Raw genomic sequence first — 17,018 nt, forward strand, 5'->3', positions numbered from 1 at the left:
TGGAACTGGTTTCATAACCGGTTCTGAAAATTGGATTTCTAAGAACCGGTTTCTTGCGGTACCGGTTCCGTCGGGACCGAAACTTTGTGGTGTGGTGTACGCAAATTCGCAAATTATTTTTTGTTTTATTTTTTCTTTTTTTTTTGCATTTTGTTACTGCAACAAATTATTATTTCATTTACTTCTTTTAAATACGAATTCGTGTTGAGTGTTTTAGTTCTCTGTTAGCTAGAACGAAAGGCCTCGTCTTCCCGTGTCTCGCTTCTTATCTCCCCCTACTTGACCTTAAAGTTCAACTCTCTGGTAGATTATAACATCCTCTCTGTAACAGGGAGATGTCTGCCTCTATGTCTAGTATATGTGTAATATTAGTATTAGTTATTATTATTATTAGTATTATTATTAGTGGTAGAAGACTTTTAACAAAGTCCATATAATCTGTGTGTTTAAAATCTTTTCGTTTTTGCTTCAAAAAAGAAGATTCTTATTTTGTCTTCAAACTACAAATGTTTATATATGTTATCTTAGCAGGATCTAAAGATAAATTACAGGAAGACGATCCTTGATTCAAACATATATAAAATCTTTGTTGTTTAATAGTTAAAACCTTTTATGTTTTACATTTTTAAGTGAAATTATATATGATTACTGTATATCTCGATGTATACCACTCTTCCAGAGTTTGGGGACAACACACAATTACACGGAGCACATATACACGCTTGCGCACCAACATAATCTTCTCTTCTCATTTAGCGCCGCCTAGGAACCCTGTTGTAAACCAATCTAGGTGTTAGGAGCATGACGTGTTCCAATCGCTATTTTCTCCGCCCCACGGAGAAGAACTTTTCTGAGCTAACTTTGCTCTTAGTGTCGTGCGCACACCAATCAGCTTTCTTTTCAAGCTGCTGACTACTCTTTGGTTCCTCCCCAGGGAACTGTCAGACCACCACGCATGTCCAACCTCTGACCTCACGGTCCGAGTGCAACGTCTGCACACGACACAATGATGCACCCTACACGTAAATTAGTGCCGAATGCAACGCCGAATGAGCCACTTAAAAGCTCGCGTTTTTGGCTCGACCGTCGGAAAACGTCCCTATCCTGGCCCCTCAAAGTCGTGCTATCAAGACGGAGTCCGCAATGTCTTAGGTACTACTTAGCCCAGGATTTCCGAGCAAGTTCTTAGTTGTCCTCGCCGTCACTCTGCCTCTCACACTCTTGGCTTCTCCGGAAGCCTCCCTACTCTCTTGGTTACCATCCATATCTTTTCCCAGTGGCTAACTTGGCACTCTGTTTCTGAAAGCTTGACGACAGCGAGGGGTTTTCCCATAATTGCTGGTCGGCTTAGGAAACTGACGGTCAAAGTTACCTCCTCCGAACTTAGCAATCTACTTCTGGAACCTTAGCTCCAACCGGGACCTGGGCACCCAGAAACTGCTGGCGAGCTTAGGAAGTTGACGGTCGAAGTTCTGTCACTCCCCTATTTGATGTGTTTTGACAGACTCTAGTTCCTTGCCTAGTTGGCCTAAACACACTGGTACGATCAAATAGTTACACCTGTGCACCTACCCTTCCACTAGGACTGACTCGTGCCCTTCCAGTCTAATGAAGTTTTGTTTTATCTTGTGAGTTTTTCTCTGCAAGTATTTATCGATTGGAACAAGTCACGTAAGTCTTATAAACACTTTCTATAGACACATAGTTACGCTTAGCGCCACAGCTCGTGGACTTTTAATATCATTAGGACCAATAAACTGCAGGCTTACTGCAAGGAACTTTATTTTTGAGTTTTGCTTTCAAGTGATATCCCAAAGGTTTGGTAACTATCAAGTTTTAGTCGAGATAACAAATTCCACCATTCTCTATTAGAAGTTAAGTCTTGGCCGAGGCCAACGCTAGCTTGTAAAACTAGAATCTTCAGATTGGTTGTTAACTCAGTTCCTGTTCCAGTATAACTTTGACGCTCGAGTTATAATTGGTGATTTTCCAGAAACTTTGTTGACCAATTAGGAGTATTTTTGTTAATTACTAAACTCTCTTGTGTGGGTGCCGGTCTACGCAAACGCATACCGTCGGCCTGCCACAGTGTCCACCCTTAGTTTGTAATGGTCCCAAGAACATTAAGACTGGAACGAAGAGGAGTGGAATCGCATTCTCTTCTCCGATGAGAGCAGTCTAAGTAGTGATTCTGGACATACACTTGTCTGACGAGAGGTAGGAACATTCAATGAACCCAGGAAAATCGTCGGACATAATCATTTTGGTGGTCCGGTATTCTTGTGTAGGCAAGCATTATGTTGCATAGGCATACCGACCCCCAAGTTTTTGAATGCGGTACACTCGCCGATCAACCGTTGTTGTGACACTATGCTTGTTCTCCACATGCGTTTTTCACAGGTGCAGGCTGCCCCAATTTCATTTTATGGATGATAATGCGCGACCAAATCGAATAGTGCAGGTGACGGAGATCTTGGAACAAGAGAATATTTGGTGAATGAACAGGCCTGCCCTTTTTCCGGACTTGATTTCCATCAAGTACATTTGAAATAGTATGGGCAGACGTCTTCTAGGACGTCCAGATTAAGAACCATTCAGTAGTTGTCAACACCGTTGGTGGAGTAATGGAACTCATGCATTTCTGTCCTTGGTGTTTACACACATTTTTAAGGGCCATTTCACTTCTTCTGAAATGTCGTCGGGGATCATGAGTCTCAGTGCTTCCACTGCTCTGTATAAAAGTGCCATTTTGTTCCTTTAATCACGTGTTCCTGTAACCGCTTTCCGGATCTGGCCCCACTGTCCAACCAACGAGTACTTTCAGGAGATCTTAACTTACCTCGTTAAGACATTAAAGAACATTTCCAAAAATGGATTACAGAACTTTTCCCGGATCTTCCTCAGGTCTTAACAATGAGATGAGCATCAAGCATCGAGAGTTTCGGATATCTCGTCTCGAAATCCTCATGGACATCCAGATGATCGCTCAGACCACGACACACAAAAATATCATTCACACATGCAACGAAAATACATTAAATAAAATAATACTATGCTTATTTATTAAATGCACTTTGTGTAAGAAAAAAATTATGTAGAAGAAAAACAATCACAACACTGAACACTGATGTTGACTACTAAACATGGATGTACACATTTAACTATCTCCACAAACATAAAATTACACTTCACAGTTTAGGATGTTATAGCCCTTTGAATTTGTATCACGTATTAAGGGTTCATCACAAATACTTTTATCACATCATTAACTAATGCACATGGGGGTTAGCACAGTGGGTTAACACTAAAGGTAATCCGCGACGTAAGTTCCTGGCTGCTGCGAGAAGAATCCGTAAAAAGTTGACAGTAGTATCCAGCAGAACAAACACAAGCAGTCGCAATGTATAATTTAGGACATTGGTAGAACCCCGTTTACTAATTATACGCACTGGGTCAGTGGACCCAAGACTTCACTAAATGGGGGCTAACCGCTGTACAAGTCCTTGAGCGGCTACTAGACCTACGTCTCTTTACTAAATTCTATAGCGAATTCAACGAACATGTTGGCTGTATCGACACACGGAGAAAACCTCTGGAGTGGAGGTGTTCCAGGTACGAGCTGGGCTGACCGGCTGGTCAATGTTGGCAGTTTATTTTAAAACGTGATCAGATTAAACTACCTGTATGAATATGCAAGTTAAATGTTGAAAGAATCTGTGTTAATTCAAAGTTCACTGGCCACAATGTAGAAAAAAGGTGAGTAGTTCGAACATGAGAACGTGGAGATAAGAACGGACTGAGCGATATGGTTGGCGCCGGTCAGACGTTCAAGCAGCTAGCCTGATCTGGCCTGCCAGTATTTCCATAAGTAAAAACACTTAACCCTTAGAATTAATATGTATGCAAAATGAATACATGGACCTTCGAATTTATTGCAGAGGTTGTAACGGCAGGACGAACGTTTCGTTGGTTTCTTCTTACCAAATAGGTTTCTGGCAACGTGTAGATCTTTTGGAACTTCTATTTCAGTATTCTGCGCAGTGTTGCCACTATACGAATTTATCCACAAAAAAAATAATTGTAGTGATATTTTTTACAACAAAGGTTGAATGCATTTATGTTTAGATTCGTATTATGTGTATTTTTTTCGTGAAGTCCTGTGGTTGGCTTTCATCTACAAAAGAGAAGAAACCCATTACAGTTCTCCTATAACCTTTTCTGTCGAAGGAAAGTTTTAGAAAAAACAAGTGTAAAGTAATTTATTTTTCTCCCTTCTCACTGGCGAAAAGAAAACAAACAAGTAAGGAAGGAAAGAGACCTTGTTTGTTCGCCTTCACGATCAGGAACACATTATCACCCTTGAATCCAAGCACCCCCTCGTCTCCTACCCTCGCCTTCTGAATTTGTGGTTCACCAGGTCAAAAAGGTCATTGTTGATTAGGTAAAAATAAACCTGTGACTCATTTTTACACACAGGCTTTTACGCAGATCAAAGCAGAAAAGTATATGAGGACTTTCAGTTAGTTAGCACTCGTTTTACGATACAGCGATGTTTATCTTCTATTTTCAGTGTTACCAAGCTGTGAAACAAGTAATCGCAGTGTTGCCAGCCATTTGTTTTATGTGTGTTTTTTCCTAAGCGATAGGTGATTTTTCACTACTTTTTGCAACACTGCTTTCCTCAGAGACCTCATATGAGTCTTGATGTTACGGAATATGAAAGCATGGTCTCTTGACAAATCCAACAAGGTATCAATTGTTACTCTTCTACAATATCTCGAGTTATACATAAGCAAGGTGACCAGAACTTTTACTTTCAAAAACGGGACGCATACGAATCGGCGACGGGGGGTGGGGGGGTGACTTCCACATTGCATTTTGGGACTCAGCAGTGTTTTCAATTTACAAAATACACAAGTAAGAATAATAACACAGCGTTTCCAACTTAAGTACTATAAGGTCTGTTCCTGTGAGGGAAGCCAGATATAAAGGGAATGGGGTTCGATACTCGTTTGTTTCAGTTCGAGAAGACTTACTAATAATAATATTGGGATTTGAACCTTGGATCTCTCAAAAATCTCCTTTACATCATCATTCAAATGCACAAATTAGTAAATTGACGTAAGAGACTAGCAATAAACAAGTATTTTCACTCCTCCGCGATCCTAGGATTCGGGCGTAGTACTAACTAAAGACATTTGCCGTTTACCCACCGTCGCTGATGCGTCAGCTTCAAAGTATACCAATTATTACCTGTAAAAGAATACAAGTGGGGCAGCAATGCATGATTTACGCCAGATGAGTAGTGGGAGACGAAAGTAAATGTTTGAACTTCTTTATTGATAGATACCTTACCTTTTGATAAACACTTTATGCCGCATACACTTTAACTTATACACATTGAAGCGCTAGAAGAAAATATGACTTATTAAACACACTTGGTTAGCACTATCATCATTTTATGAATAATAACAAGAATTTTAAAGTAGCACTATATTATCACTCATTTTCACTGTATTGATTACATATAAATCAAAATAATAACATTTGCAAATTGTGGATAATATTTTACTCAATGATGTATTGGCCCAAAGAATTCGGAACGACACGAACCGCGCACGACAATTTCGGCAGACGTAACAGCGAACATCCATACACGTTCATGAAGAGGATTTCGTTACATCACCACTTGACGATGATAACTCGATGGTTTCATTTCTGGAATACACGACGAATCAAAGGGGAGTTTCTTCATTGATATTGACTGTGATGGTGTTCCTTACAATAATATGATAAAGGACATTATTGATATCACACTATCACCACTATTAATATACAAACTTGGTGCAGCATTATTTGAAAAGTATTTAATTCAATTTATTAATTCTACATGAGAGCTAGTTCAATCCGTCCGTGTGGTTCTCCAGAAGTTGACGCTCTCATTCGCCTCCTCGCGCGCCACACTGCTGCCAGGTCACAGCGCAAGAATACACTGACAAAACTAAAATATAGTTCGTAGAGAACATTAAGTTTTTACATTATTACAATGTTAATAATATATAATGAATAGTTCATAAGTTCATAGAAATCACACTAAAAACACTGATTGTTCGAATAAGTTGTATAATCGACGATTATTGATAGACTTCACATTGTTACGTAAAACTCTGTCATCGTCATGAGAGTTCACTGCGTGGGCGTTTCTTTCGAGGGTAGCTAAATACTTCAACCATATATGGACTGACGAGAGGAAGCAAGACTGTTTGGACAAGTGAGGTACCTTTTGGGAGAGAAATTCCTGAGCTTTGTTTTCCTTTAACTGTTGATTAGTCGCATTTCATTTCCAAGAATTGATGTTGGAATAATACGAGGGTTGGTTTAAAAATTCATGCCAATCCATACCGTTACATATGGGGTCCGACGGACTGTACACTGAAGGTACCGCAGAAGTGGGCAAGAACCCTGGAATCCAAATCTTCATAAACACGTTGCAACACAACAGCAATCACAGCACTCCATTAGTCCGTAAAGGGTTAATGTCATTTTAAGTTCGTTTTCACTGAAGAATAACAGTTTGTAGCTTCACTCGAACGCACATGATTGCGAAATTCGAAGAATAACGAACGCGAGGGCCATTTACGATAACGCGAGGGCCATTTCGTAAATGTCTTTTGAGTCCTTTTTATTTTCATTATTAGTTTATATCATCATTTTTTTTTCTTGAAATGTAAACACAAAGGTAATTTCAATATTTAAATATAAATCAATAGTTACTTGCAATTCGAGATACTATTCAACATCGTATTTCAAAATGTTTTTCAAAATTTAAACCAAGTTACACAAACATATTAATATACTTAATGCGACAATATATTCAATGAACAAACATCATACTTAATAAAAGACTACACTTGGTAAGGTATTGTATTCAATGCCATATTTAAGAACACACAATAAAATATAAGTAGCACGAACTAAATATATACCAATAAATTTAAAATTGTAAAATTGATTTAATATTTTGCAATAGTGCCTCTTAATTCTAAAATAGAACACACAATATCACTCAAAATAGTATATATCACTAAGTAATTCAACATATCATGATATTGTTTTTCATAAAGATAAAATATTCCTTACGGCTAAATGCATAAAAATTTATTATATTTGAAACATCAATATTATTCATGAAATTCAAAAGTGTATGTTTCTGGGTATATCAACACAAAATATTTATCAAAATAATTCAATACAACTAAAACATGTGATATAATACACACGATAGGTTCATACTTTATTAAGATTATATATTGAAAACACATGTGTAAATATAATACTAAAAATATTTCATTTACTATGAAATGAAAAACTGGGCACATGTGAGCTCGTTACGTTCAAAGTATATCAAAATATACTGCCTGCATTACATTGACAAGACCCTATCCCATTTATTAGTTAATATGTTTCCATCCCCGAAGCAAAGTGAAAAGATAGAATATTGGTTTAGAATTCAAAAATAATATAGAGGGGACTAATAAGAAAATTGCCTACTCCGGGCATTACATAATATGAGTAACCCATAATAGTGGAGGGACCTTTGCTTCAATGTCTTCAAGTTAAGACTTGACATGTTTTCGTATTCAACGAAAAGATTAATGCAAAGTAAATGCAACAATAGTTGCTAACAATTATCACATACACAACTTACTTGATACTTATTTATAGTAAGATGTCTCATTGTATATTCTTTTCAACTTAACAACGCGCCTGAAGGTGGGTACAGATAACTACCATAACTTACCACACCAAAATTCAAGTATCCTCAGCTGATTAGTAATCCCAGAGGCATACTGATTGGTTAAAACGAATAAATTGATATAACACATCGTAAGTATACATTACTATTAATTGACGCATGGATGTTGTTTAAAAGTTGAAATCTTTACTGCATTAATTTAAAATGTGCTTATTTAGATTTATTACCGAATGGTTTCTCACCAGAATATTTAAATTTGTGATTCAAAACATTTTTAATTTTGTAAAAATGCAACACTGTGATGGAATATTCTGTAAAAATTTCCCACATCTTCACACTTTAAACTTATTTCATTTCACTATATTTGAAAATTTTCATTGCGCAAATTCACTCTTGCACTTCGAAAAGGAACACTATATTTTTCATGATTCGAAAATTGAAATTTCATCGTGAATGTGTTAACGAAAAAAAATATGCGATTACAAGTAATTTCGTACCACATATATTTCAAATATCAAGATTTTAAAAATGGTATCTCTCCTTCAACATTTTCAATACCTTATGCAACAATGTATAAAGCGAAAAAATTAATATTCAAAATTTTTCCTGAATCTATCGGCTATAGCCATTAACGTGATACACACAATAAAATATTATTGTTTTTATTTAAAGATTCAAAATTTTGTAAAACACTAACAGTGTTGAAAAATATTTACGGTATGAAAAATAATTACTAACAACAAAAGAAATTTTGTACAAAAGAACTTTTGCAATGGATATGACCAAAATTTATTTTTCATTGCGAGGTCAAAAATATGGAAAATGGGCAATCCGGCTATGTATTAATATCGTTTACCCAATTCCTTTTCGTATTGGATTTAGTACAACATCGTAGAGTAAAATTCTCATGCATTCAAGAATTTTGAGTTTAACTTCCATACTCGGCATGCACCAATTTTTGTTAGTACAAGAACGCAACATTCTGTAAGCAGTAGATTTATGTACTACCTTACTGTGAGAATCAGCTGTTACCTTACGAATGGTTTGTACCCTCGGGACATTTACCAATTGAGTGTCATTACAAATATTAGCAGTGAAGAATTTATGCTTTCTTCGTAGGTGTAATACCTTACTTAATTTACGGACCTTTTTGCCAATTTCCACATTATTTTTCATTTTTGCACGGTGGACGCACCTTTGCCTACCTCTCTTGGTTGCAAAATTGAAATTACTGTTCTTTAATTTCTCAATAATATTTCGAGTTGAGTACAAAGTGTTGGTTGGTGGATAATCAATCTGAACGTTTTGATTTGGTTCAATACACCTTTTGTTACCTTTTCTGAATCTAAATTTTACAGATTTACTAGTTGCACGATGTATGCCAAGCGAACATGGAATGGTTTCATTTCTATTAAAACATACAATTACGAATATACATACCGTACCTTCTAGCAACACTAAAAATATATTACCACTGGAAAAATAACGCAACTTACCAATCTGGATTGGTTGTCTAATGCAGTTTACTGTGGGAAAACTCGTAACATGCCGTGTATACACCACAAAAAATACAGGACTTGTAGACAAACATTTCTTACGAACAAGTAGCATTGGGCTGGAGGGGGGAAACAGCTGATCCACCCACTTCCTATCACATAAGGGACAAGTGCAGACATTAATCTCGTCTGAAAATACTACAACAGTATCACCTTTTATTTCCCTAGTGGTGGTTACGTTAACCACGCTCGTACTACTGTTGGAGGTAGCCTCCATGAAGTCAACCTGCACGGTGTCAACATTTACACTGGCTAATTTAATACTTACTTCGTTCCCTTGAGAAAATACATCATTACTCTGTAAAACAGAAATATTTTCCAGCTTGGTTGTAATGCTTTGTAATTGTACGGAATTATTATCCAACAACTGAAACAATTCATTCCACTTAATGTTTTCACTTTCATTAATTTGAACAAAATGTGACTCTTGGACTTCAGATAACCTACCTTTCTTGACAGGGTTTGAATAAAAATCAATATCATCGGCAACATTTTCCAATTTTCTCTTACAACTTTTAGTTCTAACCTCAGAAGGACAACTATAACGAACATGTGCTAACGGGTACACGTTAAATTCATCTGCAAATTTAACTTTTTTCGGAATTCTGTTTTCCTTATCGGTTTGACCCACATTACATGACATAGTATGTAAATTGACATCCTTGCTACGCTTTTTGAGGATAGATTTAATACTATTGGGACTAGTTTGAGGAGAATTTTCAACATTACTTGAAAATAATTCTTTCTCCTTTTCATTGAACGTACTATCATAATTACTAAGAGAGCTAACATCATTAGGATACTTTTTCTGTAGCCGTTCGACTATTATTTCAATGACTTTATTCTTGACATTAACGTCATCACATTGAAGTTTCAACTTTTTTGCTACATACTGAAAATATACATTTTTGCCGCGAGCACATTTCTCTTTTAATTTTTCGTATTCCTTACTTTTACGTATACCACGTACACGGAGATTGACCTCCTTTTCTACGTTTTTCCTATATTCGCAATTAAAATTAAATACATGTTCACAAATAGCGATTTTCGCTGCTCTACTGAATCTATGAGTTTCTGCATCGAGGCCTAAAACATTTTGAAACTCTTCTAAACAAAATGGAACAGTACTATATTTATATTCATTTATTACGTTAGCGTACTGTAATTCTATCTGTGCTCTTACATTCATTAAATTTAGCGCTAGCATTTTGTACGTGGATTTATGAATTATATTCTAAAACAAACACAACATATAAGAATGTAAGTAATACTACATGTGAAAGAATGCAAAGATATATTTCTTTCGCAAAACATTAATTGCTAGATTCACAATTTGCATTTTCAGTAACTGTTTCGCATTCTTGTGTGCATACACTAGGACCTACCTGCGTTCGTACAGCAGTGTTTGGCTGATTTAACAGCTCCTGAGAATTACTTTCAACCTTTTCGCGTAATTCAACCACATCTGCTCTTAAACTTTCAAATAGTTCAGTCAACTCTTTTTGATTTGCATTTAGTATTTGGTTAGTTGCAGCCAAATCTGCGGACAATTGTTTCACCGCTTCAAGCAGTGTTTCCGTTTCATTGAGCGTTGACATTGTAAAATATTATACTTAAAAATACAACATGCAAATTATTGGCATTGAATACAACAGTGAAGTTCAAAAATCTGCTTTCTTCCCACTAAAACATCTGTCCCTGTTCGGGCGCCAGATATAAGGGTGCCGGGTTCGTCTACTATCTGTCCCTGTTCGGGCGCCAGATATAAGGTCTGTTCCTGTGAGGGAAGCCAGATATAAAGGGAATGGGGTTCGATACTCGTTTGTTTCAGTTCGAGAAGACTTACTAATAATAATATTGGGATTTGAACCTTGGATCTCTCAAAAATCTCCTTTACATCATCATTCAAATGCACAAATTAGTAAATTGACGTAAGAGACTAGCAATAAACAAGTATTTTCACTCCTCCGCGATCCTAGGATTCGGGCGTAGTACTAACTAAAGACATTTGCCGTTTACCCACCGTCGCTGATGCGTCAGCTTCAAAGTATACCAATTATTACCTGTAAAAGAATACAAGTGGGGCAGCAATGCATGATTTACGCCAGATGAGTAGTGGGAGACGAAAGTAAATGTTTGAACTTCTTTATTGATAGATACCTTACCTTTTGATAAACACTTTATGCCGCATACACTTTAACTTATACACATTGAAGCGCTAGAAGAAAATATGACTTATTAAACACACTTGGTTAGCACTATCATCATTTTATGAATAATAACAAGAATTTTAAAGTAGCACTATATTATCACTCATTTTCACTGTATTAATTACATATAAATCAAAATAATAACATTTGCAAATTGTGAATAATATTTTACTCAATAATGTATTAGCCCAAAAAATTCGGAACAACACAAACCGCGCACAACAATTTCGGCAGACGTAACAGCGAACATCCATACACGTTCATAAAAAGGATTTCGTTACATCACCACTTGACGATAATAACTCGATGGTTTCATTTCTAGAATACACGACAAATCAAAGGGGAGTTTCTTCATTGATATTGACTGTAATGGTGTTCCTTACAATAATATGATAAAGGACATTATTGATATCACACTATCATCACTATTAATATACAAACTTGGTGCAGCATTATTTGAAAAGTATTTAATTCAATTTATTAATTCTACATGAGAGCTAGTTCAATCCGTCCGTGTGGTTCTCCAAAAGTTGACGCTCTCATTCGCCTCCTCGCGCGCCACACTGCTGCCAGGTCACAGCGCAAGAATACACTAACAAAACTAAAATATAGTTCGTAGAGAACATTAAGTTTTTACATTATTACAATGTTAATAATATATAATGAATAGTTCATAAGTTCATAGAAATCACACTAAAAACACTGATTGTTCAAATAAGGTGTATAATCAACAATTATTAATAGACTTCACATTGTTACGTAAAACTCTGTCATCGTCATGAGAGTTCACTGCGTGGGCGTTTCTTTCGAGGGTAGCTAAATACTTCAACCATATATGGACTGACGAAAGGAAGCAAAACTGTTTGGACAAGTGAGGTACCTTTTGGAAAAGAAATTCCTGAGCTTTGTTTTCCTTTAACTGTTGATTAGTCGCATTTCATTTCCAAAAATTGATGTTGGAATAATACGAGGGTTGGTTTAAAAATTCATGCCAATCCATACCGTTACAGTACTACCCAACAATACTTTTAACTACTTCAACACTCAGAATTCCCACTTAATTCCCATTTGAACCACAGAACACTCAATTCTCATTTGAATATTCAGAAGTTCTAGGCAATCGCCCCCCCTCTGAATCCGCCCTTGTCCGAATGAATGTTGGTACGGAAGAGTGTAGAATTAGATTGACCATTTATATTTTGAATAATAATTACGGGACACCTCGGTCATGTTTGCTTAAAAACGGGACATTTAGGCGTCCCGTTTGAGAATCAGAAAAAAACAGGACAACAGTTGAAAATAAGGGACTGTCCCGGCTAAAACGGGACGTCTGGTCACCTTGTACGTACATAGCATTCATTGCAACATAATTTATTTGCGAAAATAACCCTATAATATCACGGTTTCACGTATTATTTTTTTTTCTTAATACTTGCTTGCTAGAATTTTGCGATACGTGCAGGATATATTGGCAATAGTCCAGCGCACATTTTCCAGTATTTTTCTCTAGCATGAAGGCAGTGTTGCCAGTCATTTCTTTTTTACAATATTTTTTCGTAAAAATAGGTGAATTTTCCCTACTTTGGGCAACACTACTTTTCTGAAGGACCTCATATCAGTTTCAATGTTACGGAATATGAAAGCGTGGTCTTTGACAAATCCAACGATGTATAAATCATCACACTGCTACCATTATGGACCAAGTTACACTTCTTTAAGCAAAACTACCCAATTTTCACCAAAAAACTCTATTAATTCTAAGAGTTGATTTAGTTCCAAATAAATATATAATGTAGTCTTTGCATATTAATGAGTGAGGAGGAAACACTGAAGTATCCAAGTAGTAGAAATACGAGTTTCATACATATAGTTCAGAAAATGAATAGCGTCTTTGTTACTCACTAAAATCTTCTCACGGCAAAACAGCGTTTCACATATATGTATTATTGAACAATGGAAGTCTCTTTTGTTCTAATTCGTGGGAAAGAAATCGGTTACTAGCAGCTCCTATCGAAGAAAGAAATTATTTGCGTCGCAAAAATAAAATATAAATCGACTGTCTTTCCAAAATATACAGAGCGTCCACAAAAATTATTTATATAATCTAGTGATGGTTATATTTCTTTCTGTCATTTTTTTTATCATACTGTACCACTATTTGCTATGTATGGTTCATATTCAACCAATTGGGAGTGACACCCTAAGCGAAACTTGCTTTCGTCCTTAAGGTTTGCACATCAGTATACTATATATACTGAGTACGGTAGATATTTAAGAACATACGTTATATGTGGCACAGTATCCTGTACATCATAGTTACAAATCCTCCCTGGGTTAGTCTATATAAGCTTGGAAGAACCTAAGCTAACCCAGAAGATGAAGAAGTATGCTGTCACTGTCTTGTTGGCTGCAGGTCACTCCGATCACTACATTCCTGAATGTCGCCCGGCCATTCGTCCTCAAAGCTCAGAGAAAACTGGGAGCTACCAGGGGTGATGTGGTCACTTTTTCCCACAGGAAAACGATATCGTCGGTGCTCGAATATTATCGAAACGCCGTAATTCACCCGTTGCGCTCAAGCTGTCGTCCATGGGGATCATAGGGACTCTATATGGGCACAAACCAGAGGGCTGCAGGTTGTCGAGACCACCCTCCAACCTGTGGTTCATGAGAATCTTCGTTCCAAGTCATTCTTGATGCGGAGAGAGCAGATATTGTCCGAGAGAACCAGTGCGAACTGACTGACCAAAGGCAAGCATCTGAAATATCCCGAGGAGGCCGGAATGTTCTGACTTGTCTCCGATGAGAAAAACTGCCCAAGACAAGAAGGTGAACCGCAAAAGCTGACAGTGGTTGTGGAAAGGCCAGAAGAAAGTGGCGAGCGTCATGAACACCAAACTTTAGTCTCAGTGATTATGAGAGACGTGAGCAGTGAAGAAGACGTGACGTGTTACGACATTGCTTTCGTCAAGATATAAAAATCTTCTAGCTACTTCACTATCATAAATTATAACAACAATAACGAAATTATTGTCAAATTAAAACTAAGAATTTACTAACACCTCCTCGTATTAGCTAGAACTAGTCTACTGCTTTGAACATCTTAGATTCCAATTAATTTGAAAAAAAAAATAAAAAGACTGCTAAGTGAGATGCTCAAATGTTTCTCTTGGCTACAATCCAAAGAACCAACTTAGTATTTTCTAGTGTATAGTATTTTGAAGTAGCAGTTGCAACAGATAAATATAGGTATAAATTAACTGTTTTGTTTTTAGCTGTGTTGCAGGTTTCGTCGGAGCAGCGTTAGGCACACCTGCTGACGTTCTAAAATCAAGAGTAATGAATCAACCCACCGATGAGAAAGGAAGGTAAGGCTGTATTTAGATGCATATTACGTGAATAATCAGTATTTATTCATATTATTATTATTATTTCATTCAGTTTTCAGAAATTGCTTAATATGAGAATTCGTTAAAGTTGGACGTGTGAAATTCGATTTATAAACTCATAATCAAAAATGAGTGAACACATGTTGCAGCCTTTTCGAAAATTCCACTTCTAAAGGAGAGAAAAAGAGGCAATTTTTACGATATGCAAATTTCTAGTTTTATGTTCATTAAACTTTAATCTTCCTGTGTGAAGAACGGGCACGTTACTTGTATTATAAATACTCTTCATTTGCTGTAGTAAACATGTTTAAACAATATTTAACAGATGAACTCGATTTGGGGGAGCAAGGATGTCGTTTGGGGGGGACATTTCTCCCTTCCTCCCCGTAATTACCCCATGTCGTAAACGTCGCCAACACCTAGTGGCCCACTCGCCTGTAAATGTCGATCGTCGCTATAGCGATGCGTCGAAGGTCTGCCGCTAGTGTGCCACTGGCGGCAGGGTTTCGTCGAGTCGAAAGAGATATCTAGAGTCGGAGTATTAAAGTTACCCCCTCGTAGCAGCGAGGATTTCATTTTGGTCCGCGCTTTTTCGATTCGTAGCGGAGAATCGCGAAGGGACCAACACGAACTATCACCAGTCATGTGCATGCGGTTATTGTTATATATTATTTTTCCTGACGAATTATTCCTAAAGTGAGCTACGGTGTCAAGAATAACCCTTGGCTCTACATCATGAAGTGAAAAATCTTGAGATGAGTGCGTGTAATTGTATGAATTTAGACGACAACTGTAGCCGATCATTTGAAAGTGAATATGGGAGAACCATGAAATAAAAGAGACTCGCGTCATTTTGTTATAAAATTATATGGCGAACGGATTTTATCTAATTTCAAACGGTTATCGTCGAATATACACGGTTACAGGAGCACTCTGATTAGCTAAATTAGAAATACTCCAACAATTTATGCCTCTACAAGCGACGTATTCTCCATCTCCTTCGTGGGCAAGGTGGAAGAGCATCCGCTTAGTAATCCAAAGGTTGGTGGTTCGCGCCTACCTGGGGCACGTATTTTTTTTACTTTTTAAAAGTATCTTTTAGACTCTCCTTAATGTAACAAGTTACACATATAGGCGATTTAACATATTTTGGGGGAGTAATTTTGTTGTTCATTGGCGTTTCGTCGCGTCTCTGCCGCTGGTGGTATAATTTTCAAAACGGAAGTGGAGCCACGGCGGATCGTCGGGTGGGACCACCAATTTTTGGCGAGATATCTCTAGTTGACCATCGGTGATCCTCCGACGCCTACGGCATGGGGTACACACTTGTGTGTACAGTGTGAAATCGAGTTGCTTTCAGTAGAGCAGATGAAATGTGTAAAATGCCCAGAGTCTGTCTTTAGCCCACTTATAAACAACTGAGTGTATGCATTGTTGTCTTATTTAATTGCAATTGTGCCTAAAAATTGTGGAAATGCTTTTGATTAAATTCCGTAATAATTAGAGGCCGGATTTATACACGCAATCAAACTATGAAATAAAAGATGCAAATATACACAATTATTGAAAGATAAGCAAAAACAAATACACGAAAATCAAATGAAATAATTGTTTCAATTTTGAAATAATAATAATAATAATAATAATAATAATAATAATAATAATAATAATAATAATAATAATAATAATAATAATAATAATAATAATAATTTTAATAATAATAATAATAATAATAATAATAATAATAATAATAATAATAATAATAATAATAATAATAATAATAATAATAATAATTTAATGTTGTTTCAGGGGTTTACTATACAAAAATACAACAGACTGCTTAATGAAGACAATCAAAAACGAAGGACCATCCGCATTATATAAAGGTTTTCTACCATTATGGATAAGATTAGGACCATGGGCGCTTGTGTTTTGGTTGACTTTGGAGGAGCTGCGCTTCCTAATGGGTGGTGAAGGATTTTAATTTTAAAAGAAATGATATATCTTATTTATTAAATGTTTTTATATATATGAAGGTTTTTGTATGTAAAAATAAATAAATAATTACATGAATAAAGTTCTATTTTTGATGCAACATTTTTGTATA

At 36.4% G+C, this 17,018-nt stretch overlaps 1 protein-coding gene across 2 annotated transcripts in view; it reads left to right on the top strand.

Moving 5' to 3' along the window:
* The window catches only part of LOC145664889 (mitochondrial uncoupling protein 4-like), a 65,410-nt gene extending 48,404 nt beyond the window's left edge, over positions 1 to 17,006 (top strand). For both annotated transcript variants that reach the window (XM_081731950.1, XM_081731951.1), the window contains exons 7-8: positions 14,798 to 14,890; positions 16,721 to 17,006. In XM_081731950.1, coding sequence (XP_081588076.1) covers positions 14,798 to 14,890; positions 16,721 to 16,895 — 268 coding nt within the window. In that variant the 3' untranslated portion in view covers positions 16,896 to 17,006. The remainder of the gene's footprint in view (positions 1 to 14,797; positions 14,891 to 16,720) is intronic.
* Positions 17,007 to 17,018: the final 12 nt, after the last annotated feature.

The sequence above is a fragment of the Thermobia domestica genome, chromosome 11, assembly GCF_964235325.1.
Source record: "Thermobia domestica chromosome 11, izTheDome1.hap1.1, whole genome shotgun sequence".
Taxonomy (NCBI): Eukaryota; Metazoa; Arthropoda; class Insecta; order Zygentoma; family Lepismatidae; genus Thermobia; species Thermobia domestica.